Source organism: Chionomys nivalis, chromosome 6 (genome assembly GCF_950005125.1).
Source record: "Chionomys nivalis chromosome 6, mChiNiv1.1, whole genome shotgun sequence".
NCBI classification, from domain to species: domain Eukaryota; kingdom Metazoa; phylum Chordata; class Mammalia; order Rodentia; family Cricetidae; genus Chionomys; species Chionomys nivalis.
In genome coordinates this window covers 73,409,444-73,435,939 of record NC_080091.1, presented here as the reverse complement: position 1 = coordinate 73,435,939, position 26,496 = coordinate 73,409,444, and the positions used below count along the sequence as shown (strand labels likewise).

Below are 26,496 nucleotides of genomic sequence, written 5' to 3'. Positions count from 1 at the left end.
CAAACTCAGATCCCCATGCTTGCACAGCAAATGTTTTCCTACTGAACCATCTGTCTCCTCGGCCTCTTCTACACACCACTCTTTCTTCCCACCGAGTCTTCCGCCATCAGTACACAAGTCATCTCTCATTCACTCTATCTGCATATCATTTTCTAGTTTAGATTCGGCACTGTCTTAGTTAGGGACTAGCTTATGGTTCAGAGGTTTAGTCCATTATAATCATGGTGGGTAGCACGCAGGCAGACATGGTGCTGGAGAAGGAGCTGAGAGTTCTACATCTCGATCTGCAGATAGCAGGAGTCTGTGACACTGGGCATAGCCTGAGCACAGGAGACCTCAAGCTCCACCCCGACAGGGACACTTTTCTTCCAACAAGGCCACATCTCCTAATAGTGCCACTCCCTATAGAGGTCATTTTCTTTCAAACCACCACAATCATGATTTGTAAATCAATGTTCATTATGGAAGGTAAGTGAGATGTACTCTCTTTCACTCTTAAAACAATGTTGCCTTCAATTCTCTCCTCTCACACATCTTTTTCCATTTATATGAATCTTTCTGTAGAATAACTCTCCAGATGGAAACCCAAGGCCAAAAGGAATATACATTTCTAACTTCCGTAGACCTCCAAGTGCCCTGTAGGAGTGGCGAGGGTCTAGACACCCACCAGAAACACAGGAGCAGCTGTTTCCCACAGCCCTTCCAGGCAGCGCATCATGTGAAACATCTGGATCTTTCCTCTGCTGCCTCCTCTCACTGTGCATTTGACTCATTCTCTTAGCTTAGAGATGGCAAGCATTTTCCATATGTTACATTTTATGTCTTTGATTTTTCTTTGTTGTAACTGTTCATATTCTCTGCATGGTTTTCTACAGGGTTTTTAATGTATTTCTCAGAATCTACAGAATCTATATAGCTATAGCTAAGGAAACTAATCCTTTGTGGCATGTGACAATATTTCTTTTAGGTTTTCAATTTTCCAGCCATTTTCTGGCATGAACTTGGCATTTGAATTTTGCATGTTTGAATTTATCAAAGTATTTGTAAAGGTTGATAAATTGAATCAATGCAGAACTGCTTTCCCTACTCCAAGGTTACAAGAAAATACTCCCCTGTTTCTCGATGAAGCAAGTGGTTTTATTTTGTAAACTTCTACTACTGGTTCATTCATAATGTTTCCTGATGCAATGAATAAGGGGAAGATTACTTATTCCTTATAAATTTACAAAGTATCTTTTTATTCTGCACTCACTCTAGTTGCCATTCTCATAATGATAAAAAATTATTTTGGATTATATGTATTTTCTACTTGTCTTCATTGGCCAGCCTGTCTGTTCATAAACTGTTGTAAACATGGAGGCTTTCTCTGGCATCCCTAGCTTTCCTCACTCTCAGAATCACCATGACACATAAAAGCAAACCTTCCCACAGTTGCATTGGACACACGGGCAACAGTAAGGACAGATTCTCAGGTTCTCTGAGTCAATGGGCTGTGGTGCATGTGGGTTCTGATGCTACTGGGTTCCATCTATTAACATTTTCTTTAATATTTTGATTTAATATTCAGTGGTTTTTCTTTTGTTCTGCCTGGTGTTGTAAGAGAGAGCATGCTTATTCGTGCCAGCTGCCGGGCTAGCTTACACCCGAAATAACCACACAGAAACTGTTTTAATTTAAACACTGCCTGGCCCATTAGCTCTAACTTCTTATTAGCTAACTCTCACATCTTGATTTAGCCCATTTCTATTAATCTGTGTATCGCCACGTGGCTGTGGCTTACCGGCAAGATTCTAACCGGCGTCTGTCTGAGGCGGAAGATCCATGGCTTCTCCTTGACTCTGCTTTCTTACTCCCAGAATTCAGTTCTGTCTACCCTGCTTACCTAAGTTCTGTCCTATCAACTAAACCAAGGTAGTTTCTTTATTTATTAACCAATGAAAGCAACACACAAACAGAAGGAACTCCTACACCAGCCTGGGTTAGGTTGATGTTACTGATATTAAGATGATCTTACACACATATTTTGGAGTTTATCAGCTGTTCATTTGCTCTGGAACAGTTCAATCTCAATACTAACTTTTCCTTTCAAGTTTAGTATTTTCTAGGATGTGATTATGGTGCTTTCTAATGCTGTGTTCTGAGAATCATATCCATTATTCTAATCCATTAGGGTTTTTAGTCATACTAGATTCAATCTTGATACGTTGTTTGTTAATTATCCATTGCAATCATGCTTTAAATTTTGCTACTTTAGCTGATGTTTTGGCTAGTTTTATGTAAACTTGATATAAGCTAAAGTCATTTGACAGGAGGGGACCTCAGCGTAGAAAAATACCTCTCTAAAATCTGACTGTAGGCATTTTCTTAACTAGTGATTGGCGGGGAAGGGTCTGCCTCATTGTGGGTGGTACCATTCCTGGGTTGGTTCTATAAGAAAGCAGGCTGAGCAGAGCACGAGAAGCAAGTCAGTAAGTGGCACCCCTCCATCGCCTCTGCATCAGCCCCTGTCTCCAGGTTCTCACTCAGTTTTAGTTTCTGCCTTGGTTTCCCTCAATGGACTATGACTTGGGATAAAACATTTTTCTTCCCAGTTATTCCTTACAGCAATAGTGACCCTAACTAAGACACTTGGGTTTGTTTTATAACCATTATTCTAACTTGCTGAATTAGATATATTAGATATGCTTATTTATTTATTTATTTCTACTGGTTGTTCTAGTTTCCTTTCTGTTGCCATGACAAAATATTCTGACCCATACACAACTTGGGGAAGGAAAGATTTTATTTCGGCTTAAAGATTATAATCCATCACTGAGGGAAGTTGGGGTGTTAAACAAAAACTCAAAGCAGGAACCATGGAGGAAGGCTGCTTCCTGGCTCACCTGCAGGGCCATTCTTACCTAGCTTTTTTATACAGCCCAGAACCTCCTGCTAGGACATGGTGCTGCTCCTGTCAACTGGGGCCATCAAGACAATCCCCGATGACACGCCCACCCACAGACAGTCTCCCCTAGCAGTTTCTGAGCAGGGCACTGCTGTAAATACTAAGAGCACAGGCTTATTTCTGAACACTGTTGCAACTGTACGGCGGAGGCCCTCAGGCACAGTGTTTCCTGATTATTTTAGAGATTTTAATTTTATTTTTATATCTAAAGGATTTGTTTCAATTTATGGGTATGTGTGTGTGAGTGAGTGTATGCCACGTGCATAGAGGTGCCTGTGGCGGACAGAGGAACGTGTTGTATCTAGGAGTTACACATGGTTGTGACTCACCCAGTGTGAGCTTTGGGAACTGAACCCAGGTCCTCTGGAAGAGCAACAAGTGCTCTTAACTGCTAAACCATCTCTGCAGCCCCTCGTTTATATATTAGTTTCCTTGAGTCAGAAAAAAGAAACTGTAAAATCTGGAGCTGCTCGGGGTATTGTCCTCGGGAGCTTATTCGGGATTTCTAGTTCTATTGCTTTGTGGTCAGAAAAATGCTGTCTGTGCTCTTCCTTCTTTGAAGCGCACAATTTTGTTATGTGCATATTCTGTGTGTTGGTAAGCATGCCTATTATATCAAACACACATAAGGCACACACACAAATTTTCTTTTCACACCTTCATTATTAACGTCTTGTGTTTCCCTTTGGTATATGATACACACTTGTGTATCACAGTAAGTCGGTAAAAGCTGGCTTTTGTCATCCACAACGCCCACAAGAGAGTTCAGTTGAGGGCCGAGGATAATGCTTTTGGGCCAGTATGGGAGAAGTCAGTGTTTGGTATCTTAAGTGTGCTGTGAGGGGCTGTCCATGCTGTTGGGTCATACACTTGCCAAGCTCAACTTTGAACTTTCTATGGCAGCGGTTCTCAACTTGTAGGTAGGATCCTCTTTAGGTGGGGTCGCATATCAGATATCCTGCGTATCAAGTATTTACATTAAAATTTGTAACAGAAGCAAAATAGCTGTTATGAAGTAGCAACAAAATAATTTTATGGTTGGGGAAGCACAGCATGAAGAAGGAGCTGTTTTAAAGAATGAAGCATTAGGAGGTGGAGAACCACCGGTTTCATGAGAGAGACCCTGTGGTTGTTTGGCCTTCAGAAACGTAAGCACGCCACCCACTGAGGCAGAAAAACTGCATAATAACAAACAAAGCAGTCTAACTGTCAAAAATAATCAGAAAGCAATTTACAGCTTTCGTGGCGTTTCTTCGAAGAATGTCCACAGGGTCCTAGCTCTTAACTGAGCCTTGAAAGCCTTACCGTGTCCCCCGCTGCCGTTCCTCTTCATCTCACGCACCCCCCAATAGTCTGCAACTCCCAACAGGATCCCCCACGTGTATTCTTTCTCACGAACTCTGATTCCTTGTCCTACCCTCTGCCTTTCCGGAAACAGGTTCTCCCTGCGTCTTTCATTCCCCTTCTTCTAGCAAGCAGCCTTGTCAGCCCGACTCAAAGTTTGCTTTTACGTGGATCAGCAATTTTTATCTGTTTTCCTCCTCAGCACAACAAAAACCACTAGATGCTGGGTACAAGGTTGACAAGACCTGGGACCTGTCCTGGAAAAATCAAGGATAATGTTTTAAAATATTCACACATTGTAAATTTCTTATCTAAGTTACTTTCTCTTGCAATACGATTCCTAAACCTTTGAGATATGATAATGTACACTTGAAAAGTAATAAAGTAATCTCCTTCTTCAATTTTTTTTTCTTTTTTCGAGACAGGGTTTCTCTGTGGTTTTGGAGCCTGTCCTGGAACTAGCTCTTGTAGACCAGGCTGGTCTCGAACTCACAGAGATCCGCCTGCCTCTGCCTCCCGAGTGCTGGGATTAAAGGCGTGTGCCACCACTGCCCGGCTCCTTCTTCAATTGTAAGAATATAGAAGTCACTTACTTTCTTAAATGTAAGTTGCTTATCGTAAATCTATTTAGGTTCATGTTTTATCAGTGATATATCTGTTTTTCTAAGAAAGAATGCACTTGAATAATGGATAAATTTTATTTTTGCAGGCTAAAGAAGGTGCATTTATTGTGAGGGATTCAAGACACTTGGGGTCTTATACAATTTCTGTGTTTACAAAAGCTGGAAGGTAAACGTTTGTGGTTGTGATGACTTTAGAGATAATCCTCAGGACAATTTTGCTTTACGCAGATACCATCACATAGGGACTTTGCGAAAGGACTCCGCTTAGGGAGGAGACTTCTGGCCTAGAAACTGGGACAACTACCCAGTTCACGTTGTATCTCTGTCGTCTATTACAGGAAATGAAGTGTGTAACATGACGAGTCTATGACATAGCTTTCTTTCTCTTTCTTTTCCCAACCAACCCTCCTGATCAAGTTAGATTAGTTGTGAGACACTAGCGGCGTGTTCTTTAGACCCCTCAGTCTCCTCTAGGGTTGGCCTGTCCAGAGGGCTCAGGGGCTCCTCAAACTTCCCGTGCCTTTATGCCTAGGCTGTTCTGTGACTACGGGAACTTGTGGTGAGGTAGAGAAGCCTGAGAGGCAGCGCCTCAGGAGCAGCCCTCCCTTAGTGAGGAGTGACTACCTCGGCGTGTCTGCAGTTTAATAACGACACCATAGCTGCCCGAAGCAGTCACCTGCTCAGCAGTGTTCCCCTCTATCCACTTTCTCCACCTCAGCTCACCTTTCCGATCCCTCACGATGGAATTTCTCATGGTTTAGTCAAACTCAACATTCAAGAGATAAGTGTGCTTCCTGATGAGTTTCGCCTCACTGGGCCTGGGGGTTTGTCTTCTAACGTTATGTTAAATATGAGGTACCCGTACGATATTTGAGGGGTTTTCCTGGGATGACCAGGTATTTGTTGAGCCCATCTGTTCTCTCGTTGGTGTGGAGTATTGCCAGGAAGAAAGCTTGAGCACTGGGGTCCCACCGCCTAACACACAGACTTAATTCTAAAGCAGTCTTTTGTTTCTCTAGTAACTGGTGTTTTACTGATTCCAGACACACAGAGTCTTCAATAAAACATTATCAGATTAAAAAAAACGACTCAGGACAATGGTATGTCGCTGAGAGACACCTCTTTTCATCAGTCCCAGAGCTGATCCAGTATCACCAGTACAATGCAGCTGGTAAGTGGGGGGCGGGGGGGTATAGGCAGGTTTATCATCAGGACCTCCGGCTCCCCAAATAATCACACAGAAACTTGTTGTTAATTATAAATGCTTGATCGATAGCTTAGGCTTATTACTAACCAGCTCTTTCAACTTAAATTAACCCATATTTCTTATTTATGCCCTATCACGTGGTGGTCCCTTTTTTCAACACAGCATGTTCATCTCCTGCTTCCTCTGCATCTGGCTGGCGACTCTACCCTCCTTGCCAGCGTTCTCTGTCTGGCTCTCCCACCTAACCTCTTTCTGCCTAGCTACTGGCTGGTTGACTCTTTATTAAACCAATGAGAGTAAAACATCTTCACAGTGTACCTCCTGCTCTTTGTTCAGGTACCAACCTTCATGCAGTCCCATGTGCTTGATGTTCTCTGTCTGCATCCCAGATAGTCTGTGTGTGCCTTCATCATTTACACTAGAGCAGTCTGTCTTTTCTTATGGTTCCCCACTAAAGGAAGGCTCTCTGTAGGAGGAGGAGTCATCTCAATTGTCTCTGGATTGGTTGAGGTCTTGGAGATTTACCTGGAAGAGAATCCCGTATATTTTAGGCCTTAATATCTTCTGGTTTTCTATGAGCTGAGCCTGCCTTTGCATCCCAGTTTTTGCCCATGCCATCTATCTGCCTGGGCTTCCTACTGATCTTCGTGAATGACTCCGTGTCAGCCAGGGTCATCATTCCTGCCATCTTGTCTGAAAGGCCTTCCTCCACCACCCATCCTCAGACCACTGCATTTTATTCACTCCATCTTGTGTTTACCACCTACTTTTTCTTGGGAGTATGCACACGTTATTTCCCCAGAAATAACGGATCTAGAAAGTGGAATCTGGGAGAGCAGAGGCCAAGAGCATCTCATTTAACACTGTCTTCTAACGTCAAGATAGAACATTATGCAAACAGACTTTCAATGGGTAACGACTAAAGAAACAAATAATGAAAGTTTATTGATAAATTGAAATTGATTGCCTAGAATTTTCTTGTTAATCCAGTCAAATGAAGTCTTACTCATTCTACTCTGCTACCTTCAAACAAACGAAACAAAACAAAGACAAAGGAGAACAATGACAAAAAATCCCACAAAGACCTTTTTCCAAAGGGAGTTCAAGTTGATGGTTAAGTGGATTTTTCTGGCACTTTTGGAAACAATTTGACCAAATATTTCATTTTATAAGAGAATAATTTGAGAGAATACATACAAATTCATGTTCAAGAAAACATGACCTATTTTATAATACTGAGACCTCAGAAATATTTTAGGGTCTTCTTATAGTCGTCAGTATGTATAAACTACATGTTTAGTATGAAAGTTTATGATAAAACATTGATATTTTGTATAATGTATTTGATACATACATGTTTCTAATTATTCAAATAAAGAGTTCTGCCAAGTTTTTCATCAAAGTGCTAATAATTCACCTGTACACACTGAGATTTTGTGAGAGAGGTTTTTTTTGTTGTTGTTAACTTAGAATCGTCAGATTGTGTACAGTGAGTATATATTATGAGTGAAAAGTTCTCAGATGGAAAATAGAAAACTATAATGACTGCAGTATTGTTCTGCCTCATCGTCTAAAGACAAGTGCTGTCTTCTAGTGCTTAGGTCTTCCTTCTGTAGCTAGTAACGAGTCTTGATATGCTCATTTTTCTTTCTCCTTAGGTCTCATGTCCCGTCTCCGCTATCCAGTTGGGCTCCTGGGCAGCTGTTTACCAGCCACAGCTGGTTTTAGCTATGGTAAAGTACACACGTGTGCCGAGGGAAGACATCCATCTGTCCGTCCATCCATCCGTCTGTCCATCCGTCCATCCATCCGTCTGTCCACCCACCCACCCACCCACCCATCCATCCATCCATCCATCCATCCGTCTGTCCGTCCGTCCATCCATCCATCCACCTATCCATCCATCCACCCATCCATCCATCCATCCATCCACCCACCACCCCACCACCCCATCCATCCACCCACCCACCCACCCATCCACCCACCCATCCATTCACCCACCCACCCATCCATCCATCCATTCAGGAACCACCCCACAGATTCTTTAAACTCTCAGTTCATTTGAAAAGTCTACCTACATGTTTTGTTTTGTTTTTTAAAAATTCCAGTGTCTTGCTGGAGGTGTTTAAATAACCCATCTCCTGGGGTAATTTGAATTTGAACTCGGTAGCAATGTTCTGGTTTTTATTTCACATTTCACTAGACCTTACGAAGAGCTGTCATCTTTCCCATTTTGATGAATAACTTCTCTTCTCCAGATGTTGAGGCTGTTGTTTTCAAGGGTGGGTAGAAAATGACTGCTTTCCAGGAGAATCTATCAAAAAGAGCTGTTGGGCGTCTCCACATCATCTTTGCACAAATTGAACTGGTACCCTCAGATTCCAATCACTTTATAGCAAGTGTGAATAGAATTCTGTGAGAATAGGTGTGAACCAGGGAACCTTGTTATCTGACTTGTTGGAATGTTTGTTCTCTTGAATTTCTCTCATTAGTAGAACTCAGATTATATGGGGAGAAAAAAGAAAGACGAGAATTACATTGTGTAAAATGACTATGCTTCAGGGTCTGAGTCTAAGCAAGTTGGAAGAGTGCCTTCGGGGTGTTATGAGTGCCTTTGTCATTCCTATATGTAAGAACTTATATAGGTAGAAATTTGGTTGACTATATTGCTCTCTAATTTCTTAGGAAAAGTTCAATTTTTTTTTAACAGAATGGTGCATAAACCATACCTATCACATGATATATATATATATATATATATATATATATATATATATCACCAAGTTTTAAATGCTTCATTTACTAGAATGAGAAACTACGCACTCTTACATCTAATCTCTTCCTCTTCTCGCTATCTTTGAATTTTATCTACGGTGTTGGTTGAGGCTGACTCATTCTCTTTGTGACTTTGTGCTACCACCACTTTTACACAGCCATCAGGGTTCTTACAAATACTATTGCTCTGAAAGTTCTTGCTTGTGTTTAGATGATAAATGTCCATTTATGCTCCACTCTATATATACTTTAGAGTAGTTCTGTTGGGCCACAGGCTATGCACAGTTTACGATTTACTAGGCAAAATCAGTTTCCCAAAGAGTTTATTCCAAATTCCACAACTGTCAACAATGTATATGAACACCAGCTCCACTCTTTCATCCTTGCCAATATTTAGTATTTCTTTTTAACACTTTCACCAATGTAGCAAGCATATGATGGTTTAATTTTGATCCCTCATGACTAATTATTTTGGCCACCTTTTAATAGATGTAGTGGCCTTTTGGATAGTCTCTTTAATGATCAAGTATTTATCATCTTTACCCTTAAATTGTATTTTATGATTTTTTTCTGATTGGTTTATTCTTTTTCTTTCTTTTTTTTAATTTGTTTTTTTGAAACAGGATTTCTCTGTGTAGTCTTGACTGTCCTGGAACTTGCTCTGTAGACCAGGCTGGCCGCAAACTCACAGAGATCTGCCTGCCTCTGCCTCCAGAGTACTGGGATTATGTGCCACCACGGCCCAGGGATTGATTTGTTCTTAACACTTCCCTTCTTTTAAAGATTTATCTTTATTTTACATGTCTGAGTGTTTTGTCTACGTGTATATAAGTGCACTTCATGCATGGTTGTTGCCTCAGAGGCCAGAAGAGGGAGAACTGGAGCTAAGAAAGATTTTGAGCCATCATGTGGGTGTTGGAAATTGAACTCTACAAGAGCAGCAAGTGCTCTTACCCACTGAGTCATCTCTCCAGATGAACAGACAAAATTATGAGTTTTAATTTATTAATGTTCCCTCTGTGTTCATATTTTATCAGTAATTCTTTACCACTGTCAAGCCAAGATTTGTTCTATTACGTTACTTTTACAACAGCGGTTCACTCCTGGGTTGGTGACTAGTTCCCGCCTAAATTCTGCTGGGTGCATTACCCTGAAGCTCCAGCAGATGGCGGTATTGTTGTATTAAGAAGTAGGTGTTAAAATGTACAGCTTTGACAGTTTCAAGGGTATTAGTTTTGAAAACAGTTCTTTTGTTCTTCTTCCTGATTTGCTTATGAGAAATGAGACCTATACAGCAACATGAATTTCACCTCAAATCCATGTTTAGATATAGTTGGTTAGCATTCTTGCGATGGGCATGCGTAGTAGATGACCAGACCCTTACCTAAGGAGAGGACATAGGAGACACTAAGGGTCTGTAGCAGTGAGGGTAGAGCACAGAGCTGAAACAGGAAGAGGAAGTACCACAGCTTCCTGAGATTTATACATTTAACATCATAACAACACCAGGCTGGGTGATATAAAAATATCAGTTATCATGTTCACACCGTAGACCAAAACATTCTGGAGGCAAACCACTGCCTGGGTGGAATCCATTGTTATCTCCTTAAGGGAGCAGGAACTTAGTTGGATCCTTAGACTTTTGTTTGGAGTAGGAACATATCTACTTCTCTATTCCTGAAATACAAGGTCTAGCTATTAGCCACACCTGTTGACAATAACCTTGAGAGAGCTGAACTTTCTAATCTAAATTTATCTAAATAGGACCTTTGTTTGAGGTAGAAACACAATAACCTTGAAGGAACCAGAGGAAAGTTCCAACTCTCTGACCTTTGGTCAAGGTGGAAATAGGCTCACATTTTTGGGCCTCCACAGAAACATCTATGTTTTAAGTCCCAGGTTTGGTTTTGTTTAGAAAGGCACAGTTATGTTTAATATAGTATTTTGATAGCCACAATTTGTTATATATTTGTGTCTCCAAGCAGGTGACTTTCTTAACATTGGTTGTCTTGATTACACATTAAGGCCACATTGAGAACATTAAAAATAGTCACAGATCCTCTCCGGTATGTCTTTAAATCCTATGTAAAACAAAGGGCTATGAGTAGATAAATCCTAAATGTTTTCCCTGCAGAAAAAGTTCAGCATTCTCTCCTCTTTAGTAACACGAGTCATTTGCCTTTCTAGAAAAGTGGGAGATAGACCCGTCTGAGTTGACCTTTGTCAAGGAGATTGGAAGTGGTCAGTTTGGGGTAGTCCACTTAGGAGAATGGAGAGCACACATCCGAGTCGCCATCAAGGCCATCAATGAAGGTTCCATGTCCGAAGAGGATTTCATCGAAGAAGCCAAAGTGATGATGTGAGTGTGAGCCCCGCCCACATACACATGCCATAAACATGTGAGCCCCACCCACCTACACACACCATAAACATGTGAGCCCCACCCACATACACATGCCATAAACATGTGAGCCCCACCCACATACACACACCATAAACATGTGAACCCCGCCCACATACACACCCCATAAACATGGCCCAATTTGGGGAGGGGGGATTTTTCCCACTTCACATAACACAGCCCAACACCCTGGGGACTTGGACGGAACCTCAAATTCGATTCAGACACACCTACAACAGTGTTACAACTCTGCCCGAGTTAGTTGGGTAACCCAGGCAAATTATTTAACCTCTGTGTGACACACATGAACTATGTCACTTTCCAGTCCCCAAAGTCCTGTCCTATAAAATTGGGAATCACAGCACACATGGCACAGGCTGGCAGTGTGACTTAATGAAATGACCAGAGGAAAGACAAGGAAAGTATATTATTTTCAGCTCGGTGGTAGGTGCTGAATAAGTGCTAGTTAGTTAGTGGTGTTTGGTTTTGCCCCCACCCAAGCAAATATATTGATTGTAGCTTGTTACTATAATCTGAGCTTGGACCAGGAGAGTTCAAGCCAATGTTCTCTAAACATTTGTTCAATGTTTATTTAGAAGAACAACAATGTACCAGAGGGAAAAACAAACACACAAACAAACCCAAGTATTCTCATTTCAACTGTGTTGTTGTCCAGAGCAGTGGAGTTCTGTCCCAAACCTATGGACCCCAAAGGTAAACAAAATGAACAGAGATTGGATAGAAACAGGAAGAGATTAGCTACGGCCTTCTCCAGGGAGGACAGAGCAATTAGGCCTCTGAGAGTTTTCAAGCTCATGTCTCACCTATCCTACCAAATATCCTTTCTGTCCATTTACAAGAGAAGGAATCTGGATGGAACTGTGATAAACACACTTACTCCAGGACATCCGCTTCCCCGTGATTTGTGGCTGTTGTTACCTGGATCACCTGCTTGCTGACTCAAGTTCTCAGATCAGCCAGCTCTGCATCCGGAGGGCCAAAGGGTACCAGCGTGTGTGTGGATTAAAGTGACACAGTAGGAAAGAATAATGGGACTCATGTAACTCAGGGTTAAAAACCATGTCAGAATCTTCTCTGATCGTGAGATGATGGGGGAGCTTCTTGAAAGAGCTGACCCTGGCTGGGAGCCCATGAATTTAGACTTCAGTGAAGCTGTTTCCTTGGAACTAAATGTTCCCCCCTGCTCAGGAGACTCAGGAGCTGATAAAACTTACATGATTCAGGAGACGAGGAATTTATAACAGTCACAAGCACCCCCCTACACATAAGGCTACAAAAATAGTAAGCAAATGCTGAGAAGAGAACTTTCTCCAGTGAAGTTAACTGAAAGTCGTGCAGGGAGCTCCAGGTGTGTGTGTGTGTGTGTGTGTGTGTGGTGTTGAATTTGAGAAGCCTATTAGAGGATCAATGATGACTAAGTAGTCAGGAAAATGCATGAGGCCAGAGTTCAGGAGAAAGGTCAAGTTGGAGGAGATGAATTTGAGAATGGTCCCGAAGATGATACTGAGAACCATGCAACTTGATTCTGTTGCCAAGGGAAGAGGAGGAGATAGGAAAGGACAATGACAGGAGAAGGCTCTAGAAGTTTTGAAAATGCTTTAAAAAAAAATTTAAATACATCTGCAATTGTCCTACAGTGAGCCAGGCCACTTCTCTAACTGGGGATGGTGTGTGTGTGGAGAAAGTGGCATCGCAGGAAGCAGGAGCACACTTCTGCTGGCATAGTTCTCTGCCTAGGAGAAGTTTTTGTTCTGTGTGTTCAACTGAACCACATAGAAAGGTTTATTTGCTTGCTTTTGCGTTTGCTTTTTTTCCCTAATAGATATTTGTCTTATTTGCCAGTTGCCCTCGTAGGCAAATGCTTACTAATGGTTCAGTTCTCAAATGGGTCTGTGTAGCTCTGGGCTCGGGTTTCTTATGACATGGAAGGGTTTCATTCTGAGACTTGCTTCCTGACATGATTCTGCATACACGAAAACCACATTCCTTAGCTGAAAGTAAGCTTTATGGACTTGAAAGATAAATCAAAGTATGTCTAATATATACCCATATCATCATCATCCTCTCTCTCTCTCTCTCTCTCTCTCTCTCTCTCTCTCTCACACACACACACACACACACACTTCATAATTGAAAAGATCATTCCTAAGGTACTTTCACAATATTTATGACCAACGGAATTGCTGATGCATGATGCATTTTTTAAAACTGCAAACATTAATTTGAATTTTCTTTTTCACGGTGACCCCAGTTGACCTAAAAAGCATTTAGACATTGACTGATATATTTCATGGGTTGGATGGAGGGAACCCAATAAATGTTTGAAGCTTAGATTGCCTTTTAAAAAATGTAAGTAAGACGGGTGGTGGTGGTGCACGCCTTTAATCCCAGCACTTGGTAGGCAGAGGCAGGCGGATCTCTGTGAGTTCGAGACCAGTCTGGTCTACAAGAGCTAGTTCCAGGACAGGCTCCAAAACCACAGAGAAATCCTGTCTCGAAAAAGCAAAAACAAAAACAAAAAATTAAATAAAATAAAAAAAACAAAACAAAAAAAATGTAAGTAAAGGGTCTGGGGAGAGGGCTGAGCTGTTGGGTACTGGCTGCTCTTGCAGAGTCCCCAGGAGCCATACAGTGGTTTAACAACTGATTGTTAACTCCAGTTCCATGGATCTAAGGCCCTCTTCTGGCCTCTGTGGGTGCTACGTGTATATGGTGCACAGACATATGTGCAGACAAAATACACATAAAATAAAATGAAATAAGTCTTTTTCTTAAAAAAAATGAGTATATTTTAATTGAAAACTTAAACTCTGTGTGATTACCCAAATGCACAATAGGGTTTCATGCTGGCCAATCATTTTTAGTCTCCGGCTTTATCTAAACGTTTACTTTTAAATAGCTTTACTACTTAGAATTCCATTTTCTGCCTTATGGCCGTCAGTCATTCTTTCCTCCCCACTGCCTGTCTGGAATTTTCTAAAGGCTATAGTCAGGACGACTGGGGTTTCTTGAGAACCTGGGCTGGGAAAAATCAATAATGAGGATGCAAACAGGAAGAAGAAAAGGGAGCTGCTGCAAGCCGGATGTGGGGCGTGCAATATTCTACAACGATGACTTTGGAAGCACCGCACAAGCTCCTGGGCCCACGTTTTCATTGCAATGCGTGGAAAGAAAATGTTGCGCATTCCTGGTGGTTGGGTTGATGCTTATCTTACCTCAAATATGAAAATGATATATTTCTGTTTTACAATGCAAGAATAACCCAGTTCACTGGTGTGTTCTTCCTCTCTAGGAAACTGTCACACTCGAGGCTGGTTCAGCTCTATGGAGTGTGTATACAGCAGAAGCCCCTCTACATAGTGACAGAGTTCATGGAAAATGGCTGCTTGCTCAAGTACCTGCGGGAGAGGAAAGGCACGCTGCGGAAGGCCTTGCTCTTGAGCGTGTGTCAGGACATCTGTGAAGGGATGGCGTACCTGGAGAAGAGCTGCTATATCCACAGGGATTTGGTGAGTCGGGGCAAGTCACCTTATGTCACGGCCCTGGATTGAGAAGGACATGGGGATCACTTTTGGTACTTTGAAGAATGTGCCTTTGGCTTCATTTTAGAACATTTTTAAATTCATGCTTTTTTATTGTGAAAGGTTAATCAACTTTCTCGTTTATTCTGCAGTGCCGGGATTAGAACCCAGGCCTTGCACATGCTAAGCCATGTGCTCTATCACTGAGTTGCATTCTTCAACCCCATAATTTTATTTTTAATTGCCCTTTAATGCTGTAACCAAGTAGGCGATTACTCTAAGATGCCTTTCACTAATTAACTCCCTAATGAAGCAATTAACTACAGTGCTTTTTCCTCTTTTCTCTTCCTCATTCCCTTCTTTCTCGGCCTTCCTTTTACCCTTCTTCCTTCCAATCAAATTCAAACTCCTGCAGTCACACTTGTCCCAAGTGTTTCATATACGCTCCACAGTGTAAGCCCTGGAGTCCAGCTGGGAGGAAAGGGTCCCTGGGACTCTCTTCCAGGGGTGCAGTTGCCCCCGGAACAGGGGGCTTGCTTGCGGCACTACTGCAGGAGTATGGTTGGCATTCATGGCGGAGACTAGAAATGCCCAGGCATTCTGCTGGGTAATGCTGGGAACACCTGCCTAACAGAGCTCTCTGACCCCAGACTAAACGCCAGTTGCCCCGCTCCCGTGTCCTCACTTCTGCACCCCGGGTACCATGCCCAGGCCACTGCAGGCTTCGGGGTCCTCGCACCATTCTCTCCTTGATCTTCTGGGTTCCATTTACAAATAGAAAATGTAACTCAAAGGAGAATTTGAGAATTCTATACAAATTTCTGACGCGGTCTCTTAGAAACAACCCTGGGCTTTGGACTCTCTTTCCCAGGCTGGTTTTATTACAGCACTCATCCTCGAGACTGGAAGATCCAGGGGCGTGGCTGCAGGTGTAGTTTCACTAATCCCAGAGCACCGCGGGAAAAGGCAAGATAAGCCTTCAGTTCAGACCAGTCGTGGCCTTTATTACTTACACCGCCACACACTAGCTAATTACTTACGTTCTTTTTTTTTTTGAGATTATAATATAATTATATCTCCCCATTCCCTTTGCTCTCTCCAACCCCCCCATACGCCACTCCTGCTCATCTTCAAATAATCATCTTTTTTCATTAGTTGCTATTGCATCTGTACATGGATATGTGCACACATATATATTCCTAGATATAACCTACTCACTCCATATGATTGTTGTGTGACAAAACTTTGCCTGGGAGGTGCTGTCCCGGGAGGTGTCTACTCACTCCAGACAGAGAACTCATGATAGACCAGGGTTTGGATATCATCAAATTCCAACCTGGTGAACCAATGAGTGTTTTGGAGGGGAGGGTATTCACAGGAGTGTGGGTGAATGTGGGGGGTGGGTATTCACAGGAGCAGATCTGACTCAAAGACAACTGAATCACCAAAGCCCACTCCAGCTCACAAAGTTGGGACCCCAGAGTACACTGCATAGCCTGCAGGAAGCTCAAGGTTGGAGAGGGAAGACTACACAAATAGGTGTGCTCAAGTCACAAGCAAGGCCTGTCCCACCAGGGCTTGGCACTGCTTGCCACTGAGGAAGCTGATCACAGTTCGGGGATCCCCGCTGCACATTCCCTGGTACCCAGCACAAAGAAGCTAGCAATTCAACCCTAAGTGGATGGTGGGTACACTTTCCAATCCACTTGGCTTGTTTGCCTGGTCTCTGAAGGGTTCTTCCCTGACGAGGAGAGAGTTAAAACTCAGGGGTTCCCAGTCCTGGGTATCCTGCTTGCTTCAGGTGGGCGGCCTCATACACGTCCTGTCCTGAGATTACCCCCACCCTTCGTTGACAATTTTCTTCATGTTCTATTTTATCTACCACACTGCAAATGAAATACATCAGCCCTCAGTGGGTCCTTTCTCTGTTGAACACTTTTCTTATGGTTTGTATTTGAGTTGCTGCTACCTTCTAGCACCTTCCAAACTGGCTCCTCTAGATGACCTTTTCAAAGCTTCTTGCTTTGTGACTGGATACACTGAACCTCAACTTCGCTGAAAAGAGAGCAATTCTACCAAAGAGTTCAGCTATGCGAGGTTGATGGGAATGAGGACTTCCTCTACGGCCTTGCTGATAATGAGTTGCTTTGATTACAACCAGATTGACTTCACTGTGATAAGAAAGAAGCAGAGGGGGCTGGAGAGATGACTCAGTGTTAAGGGTACTTGCTGCTCATTCATAGGCTCTGGGATGGCAGATCACAACCATTCTGTAGGTCCAGTTCCAGAGGCTCCAACACCCCATTTTGCTATACACAGGCAAAACACCCATATACCTAAAATAAAAATAAACTTTAAAAAGAAATAGAGAATTATCACTAGAAATAGTAACTCACTGAAAGAAAGCTTTTAATATATACTTTTTTTTTGTTTTTTTTTTTGTTTTTTTTTTGTTTTTTTTGTTTTTTTTTTTTTGTGGGTTGATTTTTCAAGACAGGGTTTCTCTGTGTCGTTTTGGAGCCTTTCCTGGAACTTGCTCTGTAGACCAGGCTGGTCTCGAACTCACAGAGATCTGCCTGCCTCTGCCTTCCGAGTGCTGGGATTAAAGGCGTGTGCCACCATCACCTGGCTTGCTCAATTGTTTCTTAATTCTTATTACCCACTGGAGGCTCAAAGATACAATATGACTGTCTTCTGTGTCTTCTGATATGTCATGTATGTCAGACTTTTCATGACTTAAGTAAAAAATAAAAGTTAAGGTATTTTATACCAAGTACTTAATTTATCATCTGTTAGATTAAACTAACCCACATATTTATCCAGGATACTTGTTGGAAAAGATTAAAATTTAAAAATTGTGAATATTCTATATTAACTTTTTATGACATTGAAGAATCATTTAAACTATATCATACAAGTTGAGCATTGAATTATGTACATCAATAAGGGATATCACCATGAAATTGCCATGGCTGCTCATGCAGAGAGGTGACGTGGAGCCGAAACAAAGTAAGAAAAATGAGCGTAGAAATTTTCTAAAGAAAGACTATGGTTCAGCTTCGATGCTTCTCTTCTTTCTGCAGGCAGCAAGAAACTGTTTGGTCAGCTCTTCCTGTGTAGTAAAGATCTCAGACTTCGGGATGACAAGGTGTGTGCCCTCTCTGTCTGCTTTGTCCACTTGTAAGAGGGAGTCTTGCATTTTTAAAAAACCATTTAGTTTGTGTGTGTGTGTGTGTGTGTGTATGTGTGTGCGCTCACGCCATGGTGTATGTGTGTGGTCATGCCTCCTCAGGTATGCCATGGTGTGTGTGTGTGTGTGTGTGTGTGTGTGTGTGTGTGTAGAGACTGTGAGAATCAGTTCTTTCCTTCCACACTATGAATTCAAACTCAGGTAGTCAGGCATTATGGTAAGCCCCTTTCCTGACAAGCCATCTTGCTCCCCAAGCCTTCCCTCCATCTTCAGCCTTGCACACTGAGGTTGCTATTGCCTCTTTCTTTCTGCTCTGAGGAAGTGTCTTTGTGAGGACAGTGTCCCTGTAGGGAAGGTGTCTGTGTGGGCTAAGTGTCCGCGTGGGTTGCTCAGCTCAGTCTTCTTGGGATTTCAGGACACATGCCAGGTTTCCCCGTGAAGTGGATTTTTACTGTGCCCTGTTCTTGTCTTCTTCCAGGCTGTTGTTGACATGCCTATGGTAGATCGTAAAATGGAATGTGTATTTTTGAGAGAGAAAGGAAGAAATAAATGTACTTGATAAGCTTTAATTTTCTGAGGTCACCATCAGACGTCATGTGGCCAAGTTTGGAAGTTGGTTTTAAGTCATCGCTGGGATAAACCTAGCCACGTATTTGCACAAAATATATATATTTTGTTGTTTTTTGAGACAAGGTTTCTCTTTTCAGGACAGGGTTTCTCTGTGTAGCCCTGGCTGTCCTGGAACTAGCTCTGTAGACTAGACTATTCTTGAACCCACAAAGATCCGCCTGCCTCTGCCTCCCGAGTGCTGGGATTAAAGGTGTGTGCCACCACCGCCCAGCTACAAGCTTCCTTTTGTAGGGCCCCAGAAGTTTACCTGAATGAATTCAAAATTTGTTTCTGAATTCTTCAGCAGTCAAAGCCCAGGTTTTAGGTGTCTCATGGGGCCACAGGTGTCATGGAAGCCTCATGGGGCCACAGTACTGTCATGGAGATGGTCTGGCTGGTCCTGTTGAAATGCATACTCTGACATCTGTGCAACCACTGTTCTTCCCCTTTGGTCATGGCTGGCCATCTATACTGGTCACTGTGGAATGTCTATCTAGAAGATTTATCTGTTAAATTCCCTGGGAATGACTGAGGTCTTTTTTACCAAGGCATATTAAGATCCATTTGTTTTCCAGAATCTGGACCTTATTAAGCGTAAGTGCTTCCCCAATTTTGGGACTGGGGAACTGTGGTTTACAGAGATCTCATGAAAATGAAATCAAGGAGACATGGTTCTAGAGGAGGAAACCAAATGAAGGGCAACTTGGTCGCCTGCCATCAAGACGACATGGTGCCCAAGTCTTTTCTGGGGGAAACACAGTGTTTTAGCAGGTCAGAGCAGACAAACGTATTTGAAGGAATTAGACCTGGGTGGCCATTAACACAGTGTGCTTGACTCCCACGATGGCAGGTACGTTTTGGATGATGAATACATCAGTTCCTCTGGAGCTAAGTTCCCAGTCAAGTGGTCCCCGCCTGAAGTCTTCCATTTTAACAAGTACAGCAGCAAATCTGATGTCTGGTCGTTTGGTGAGTGTGTTTGTTGTTGCCGGATTCAATACCGTGGCAGCCTTTCTTTCAGCTCTTGTTTGTTTGTGAGCTTGTTTGACATGGTGCAGCATTCTTGAAAAGCCTCCCAGTGGGCTGGAGAGATGGCTCAGAGGTTAAGAACACTGACTGCTCTTCCAGAGCTCCTGAGTTCAATTCCCAGCAACCACAAGGTGGCTCACAGCCACCTGTAAATGAGATCTGGCGCCCCCTTCTGACGTGCAGTTCCCCAGCTGGCGGCGGCAGCAGACAGAGAAGACCCACAGATATTTAATTGTCTAAGGAAGAGCAGACAGATTTATTGAGGGGATAGGGACAGGAGGAGGAGGGAACAGGAGCAGTACTTCCCAATGAAGATGCTGCTGCTTTCACTGCCATAGGGAGACGTCAAGGCCAAAATAAAAGGCGAGGCATCGTCTTCTAGGGTGATTTTGAAGGTACAGACCTCTTAAAAACTCAGGAGTGTGCAACCACATAGAACTGTGTTCTCTCTGGGCAATCATGACTCCGAAGCTGGAGGAGATTAACATCTTGCAATTTGAATCAAACCGTTGTTTTGGTTCCAAGTGACTCTTGTTTTTGCATGTTTTCTTTTCAGGAGTTCTAATGTGGGAAGTTTTTACAGAAGGGAAAATGCCTTTTGAAAATAAGTCCAATCTGCAAGTGGTGGAAGCCATTTCTAAAGGGTTCCGCCTGTATCGCCCTCACCTGGCCCCCATGTCCATCTATGGAGTTATGTACAGCTGCTGGCATGAGGTAGGTGGCCCTTATCACTGTGACTGTGACTGCATCATGGCAGCCAGAACTCCCCGTTCCTTGGTAATGGCCCTGACAGTCAGGCACCAGTTCTTACGAAACTCCTACCCCACAGTCACGAGGGCATTTTGGCTTTCACAATGGACTTTTCTTCTGGGAGCTCAGTTTCCAAGCCTTATCAGTCTAAGATCGGTTCTTGCAGAAGCTGGATGTTTCTAAAGCTTCTGGATTCGATGATTTCCATCATGAAGACCTGGAAGGCGGGCTCACAGACTCTGGTGTGTTGAACTTTCCTCACAGAATATAAAGGGTGCTCTCTTATTCTCTGTTCTTGGCTTTCACTTGCCTTCACTTTCAAGGCTAAAAGTAATGTGTTTAATCTCTCCCTGGCACTTACGACTCCTGATAGAGAGAGTAACCAGAATAGAAACAGAAGGCAGACTGTGCTGGGAACCAGCCTTTGGGAAATCATCTCTTAGGAGTTGCTCCTTTTGCTGAAATGCCAAAATTAAAAATCAAGCCAGAAGGGTGGGTTTCTGTCCCACCCCCTCCTTTTCTGGGCATCTATTCAATGCAACCCTCCTGCTCTCAGCAGACTGTGATTTTTGAGAGCTCTGATCTGTAGCTATCAGGCTTAGCCCAGAAAAACCGAGTTTGATGAGAGGGTCTCCTGCTCTCTAAAAGACAAGCAGCAACATAACAAACAACAACCCGTCATTTTATTACCAATCCACAGACACTGAAGAAACCAGTATTTCAAGAGTAGTTGGGGTCTGGCAACAGTGGTGCATGCCTTTAATCCCAGCACTGTGAGGCAAAGGCAGGTGGATCTTTGTGAGTTCAAGGTCAGCCTGGTCTGCAGATCAAGATCCAGGACAGGTTCCAAAGCTACAGAGCAACCCTGTCTCAAAAAACAAAAACAAAAAAGATAGGAAGGAAGGAAGGAAGGAAGGAAGGAAGGAAGGAAGGAAGGAAGGAAGGAAGGAAGGGAAAAGAAAGTTTTGTGATTGTTCATATTCCAGAGAAATATTTCGCTTAGGAAGATTCTCCAGTGTATGAACACAGTCATGATTAATTTTTCCACAAGGAATCTTGAAAGACAGAATTGTTAAGTAAGCTGTTGGTAGCAACAGCTGCGTCAGGAATGACTTTGCCATCATGATGTAAATAGCATAGGAACACGCAGATGGTGGCTATGGTGGCTTTGACTTGGAACTTTCTAACTTTGTAAAGCCGTATTTCAAGCATTAAATGTTGATCTTTCTCTTGGTGAATAATAGAAAATATGAGCCTCTTCTATTGGAAAGCTGGGAAGGGGCATCTCCCCGGCAGTCACAGATCAAAAGAATGAGCCAGTGATTATTCCAAACTGCTGCCGAGTGTGATTTGTGGTAGAGTACTTGGTATAAAATGTATCTTGAGCGCTTGGTGTTTTCTACTTAGAATGGCTTTATTAGGTAGTGACCATGTCCTAAGTCAAGGAGCATTAATAAACCTATACACGTGCATAGGGCATTGCGGTTTTCTATATTATTTATGTGGATATGAGCTAGAGGGTAAACAGGGTATCACAGAAGGAATAAGTACACAATCTTAGTCTCAAATTACAGTTAGAAAATTTACTCAAACAATGCAAATATAAAGCTACTTTTTCTAGTTTCAACTCTGTTACAGTTCTCTGTGTGTGTATTTATGTGTGTATGTGTGTGTGTGTGTAAGGTAAGTTAACAAAATGTAATTAATTGTGGAGGTCTAATAGTCCTGAGGCTTAAGGATGGCTATTTTAACTGTATAGAAGTCCGTTGAGATGTATAGAGCTTGGGGCTAAGGAAATATTTGAATGGGGTCCTTAAACAGGCTATATGGTATTTTTGATTGCGAGTTAATCGGAATAAAGGGACTTTATTAATTTAGAGAAAAGGTTGTGTTACTATTGATAAACATGCCAGAGATTTCACCTGCTGAATTTGAACCTTCCAGAAAGGCAACACGATTTATTCTTGGAGCCTCATTGAGGCTCATGATGTGCGCTCACACTCTGGCCCCCCTTCCATTCCTGAGTAGCTCCAACTCCCAAAGATCCCAAAGATGCCAACAGTACCATGTCTTCTCCTCAGGGAGACAGAGCCAAACCACTGAAAAGTAAAACAGGGAAAGGTGATCTGATCTCTGCTTGCACAGGTTTGGTTGACTGTGCTCCAGGGTCTACAAAGTCCCTCCAGCAGACATACTTTTTGCTTTCTGTGTGAAATCCTTCCTGCTAGAGGGGCCCAATGTAGTAAACAATTGATGCTGAATTGGGGACCTCACACTCCAAAGACCCATTATTTTCCAAAAGAAATTTCTGTTATAGTAGGAATATTCTATATGTGTTCTGTCCATAAAGTAGCCACCTCTGACTACAGAGAATTTGCAAAGTGGCTAGTAAGATTGAAAAACTAATTTGAAATACTTATTCATCTTTAATTGATTTACATGGCCACATAAAACTAGTGTGTACAACTCTAGCCATTTTACCTGTGCAATGCTCTATACTCTTCCACGCTCACCCATACCTTGCTCACATGCAAACCATGCTGCTGTGTGTCAGCTAAAATATGCTTCAGTTTGTGTAGAGCCAGCACAGGTTGAGGTCTCATCCTGTAAGTTCCGCAGCTGGTGTCTGAGTGAAAAGCAAGTCAAGCTCACCAGCTCTCTTTCCCTTTTCCAGAACCCTAAAAGTCGCCCAACATTTGCCGAACTGCTTCAGGTTCTCACGGAAATTGCCGAAACCTGGTGACCTGAAATGGAATGCCAGCCCACAGGGTCATCTTGCAAACCTGTCACAAGGTGAAATCATGGGCGTCACTGACAGCGAGTATCTTCCATTAGGGTTATTGACTCTTGGCAACGGAGCAAAAAGGTCACATGCTTTCCACACGGATTTCAATACAAAATATTCTGATAGTCTTTCTACACATGTGGGAGGGACTTCTGAAGTCCACTCTCTGTCACATCCCATATGTGAAGGAAGGTGACAACATCAGCCTTCCAAGTGGCTTCTTCATGATAGGCACCCTCAGAACTCTTGAATGTACATGAAACCCTGATTCTTCATAAGGCTAAGGCAACTTATGGACTAAAGAAGCTCTCTTAGGGTTTCTATCACTGTGAAGAGACACCATGACCACAGCAACATTTAATTGAGGTGGTGGCTTACAGTTCCAGAGGTTTAGTTCATTATCATCATGACAGGGAGCATGGCAGCGTGCAGGCAGACATGGTGCTGGAGAAGGAGCCGCTACATGTTGATATGCAGGCAACAAGAAGTAGACTGAGTGTAACACTGAATGAAGCTTGAGCAAAAGAGACCTCAAAGTCTGCCTACACAGTGATAATCTTCCTCCAACAAGGTCACACCTACTTCAACAAGGCCACACCTCCTAATAGTGCCACTCCTTTTGGGGGATTTCTTTCAAATCACCACAAAAGCCTCCCTACAGACTTTCATGTTTGGGACTATATCAATGTTTATAGAAAACATAGCTTTGGAAACCTATGTGAACATTCTAAAAATGTCTCTTACAATTTTGTCATATATTATTTAATAAACTTTTTTAATCTACATATCTGATCATTGTGGGGCATAATTTCTTTTTTTTATATATTTATTTATTATGTATACAATGTTCTGTCTGTATGCCTGCAGGCCAGAAGAGGGCACCAAACCTCATTGCAGATGGTTGTGAGCCACCATGTGGTTGCTGGGAATTGAACTCAGTTTCTTTTTTTTTTTTTTTTTGGTTTTTTTGAGACAGGGTTTCTCTGTGGTTTTGGAGCCTGTCCTGGAACTAGCTCTTGTAGACCAGGCTGGTCTCAAACTCGATCCGCCTGCCTCTGCCTCCCGAGTGCTGGGATTAAAGGCGTGCGCCACCACCGCCCGGCACTGAACTCAGGACCTTTGGAAGAGCAGGCAATGCTCTTAACCGCTGAGCCATCTCTCCAGCCCGGGCATAATTTCTTTAATTTTAGTTTTAGACACTGTTGAAAATCTGAGCCAAAGTTCCCCCTTTGAACATATCTTGATAAAATTTCCATTTCTAATGGTACCTGTTGTCAGGAAAATCCAGAACCCACTTTTAGTTCTGATATTTCATCCTTTGTTTATGTGAGATGGAGCAACCTAAAATGCCTTGTTTTGTCAAAACAACTGTCTCTGGTGCTTTCTGTAAGATGTTTAATTCTTCCCAAAAGAAGAGGCCACAAGAAGGTGTCCAGAGGCGACACTAAGTAATTAAAACAATCAACAATCATGGTTAAATCTTAATTTATCTCTGGGCATAGTTGCACTTGCCTTTAATCCCAGGACATGAGGCAGAGGTAAGAGAGTCTCTGTGAGTTCCAGGACAGTTCTCAGTTTATCACACAGTCTTTATGGGAATTGATGACTGGAAATTGAATTTTATCATTTTGAGTGCTTCAGAAACACCGTGAGAAGGGAACCGTATAAAGTGCAAGTCTGATTACGAGGAGTTGAAGTCCATTATTCATATATTGTCCCTTCCTGTGTGGTGGTTTTGGGGGGAACATACTTTATGATCTTTGCTATACTCTACGTGCCTAGTGATTTTTCTTCTTTAATTTTTAAAAAATATATCCTAATTACAGTTTCCTCTCCCTCCACTCCCCCCAGTTTCTTCCCACCTCCCCCATCTATATCTACCACCTTCGGGTTTCTCATTAGAAACAGGTGATGGTGGCACACACTTTTAATTCCAGCACTCGGGCGGCAGAGGCAGGATCTCTGTGAGTTCGAGGCCAGCCTGGTCTACAGAAGGAAGAGAGCCCCAAGATAAGGCCCAAGAATCAGAGGCCCACTTGTTCATACACTCAGGAGTTTCACTAAAAAAAAAAACCTAACCTAAACTAAACTGAAAGCTATAATATATATGCAGAAGCCCTAGAGCAGACCTGGTTGGCCCTGAGCTTGCTGCTTCAGTCTCTGGTGAGTTCATATGGCCTTTGCTCTGTTGATTTAGAGGTATCCTTTTCTTCCCTGGTAGCCTCCATCCTCTCTGACTCATACACTCTTTCCCTTCCTCTTCTGTGGGATTCCCTGAGCTCTAAGGGAAGGAATTTCCTATTTAGCGCTGTGTGTCCCAATTACTCACTCTGCAGAAGTGAGGCTGTGGACAGGTCTATTTGTTCCCATCTGCTGTGGGAGGAAGCCTCTCTGATGATGCTGAACTGGTCACTAATCTATGAGTATAACAGAATATCATTAGGAGTCATTTTATTGTTTTATTTTATTTATTTATTTATTTTAGACCAGTAGTATTTGGCTTTACCCTAGATCTCTGGGCTATCTAGTCTCTGGTTTTTGGTCATCTGAGCAGTATTCTAGCTGTCTTTCCCTGCAACCCATCCCTCAACCCCATCTTCTCTCCCCTTCCTAACCCAATCCTCTTATTCCTGACTCACCCTGCCCCCACTCTACTATAAAATCTACTCTACCTTCCACTCCCAGGAAGATCCATGTATCCCCCTAGTCCCTTCCTTTAGACCTAAGCTCTTTGGGTCTATTGATTGTAGCTTAGTTATCATTTATATAATTGCTAATATCCACATATATTTAATACCTATTATATTTATCTTTCTGGGTCTGGGTTACCTCACTCAGGATCATTTTTTTTTCTAGTTCCATTCATTTGCTTATAAATTTCAAAATGCCATTTTTTAACAGCTGAGTAATACTCTATTCTGTAAATGTACCACATTTTCTTTATATTCTGTTGAGGGACACTTAGGTGGTTTCCAGTTTCTGGCTATTATGAATAGAGCGGCAGTGAACATGGTTGAGCAAATGTCCTTAGGGTAGGATGAAGGGCCCTTTAGATGTGTCTCCAAGAATGTTATAGCTGGATCTTGAGGTAGATAGATTCCCAACTTCCTGAGGAACTGCTATACTGATTTCCATGGCGGCTGTATGAGTTTGCACTTGCACCAGACTGACAGACAAACTCACAAGACACATTTAATCTAGCACCAGGTTCTTGTTGTTTTATAGAAGGAAACATAGCAGAGTCTAGAGGATGTGCAGCCTCTTGTGTCTATGAATGTCCACCTGGTCTCCATGAAA

General features: G+C 42.6%; 1 protein-coding gene across 1 annotated transcript in view; it reads left to right on the top strand.

The window, feature by feature from the left end:
• The window catches only part of Txk (TXK tyrosine kinase), a 35,304-nt gene extending 11,634 nt beyond the window's left edge, over positions 1–23,670 (top strand). Inside the window, exons 6-14 of the mRNA XM_057772113.1 lie at positions 4,998–5,077; positions 5,955–6,082; positions 7,777–7,851; positions 11,081–11,252; positions 14,608–14,824; positions 17,920–17,984; positions 19,486–19,604; positions 20,221–20,378; positions 23,089–23,670. Coding sequence (XP_057628096.1) covers positions 4,998–5,077; positions 5,955–6,082; positions 7,777–7,851; positions 11,081–11,252; positions 14,608–14,824; positions 17,920–17,984; positions 19,486–19,604; positions 20,221–20,378; positions 23,089–23,157 — 1,083 coding nt within the window. The 3' untranslated portion in view covers positions 23,158–23,670. The remainder of the gene's footprint in view (positions 1–4,997; positions 5,078–5,954; positions 6,083–7,776; positions 7,852–11,080; positions 11,253–14,607; positions 14,825–17,919; positions 17,985–19,485; positions 19,605–20,220; positions 20,379–23,088) is intronic.
• Positions 23,671–26,496: the final 2,826 nt, after the last annotated feature.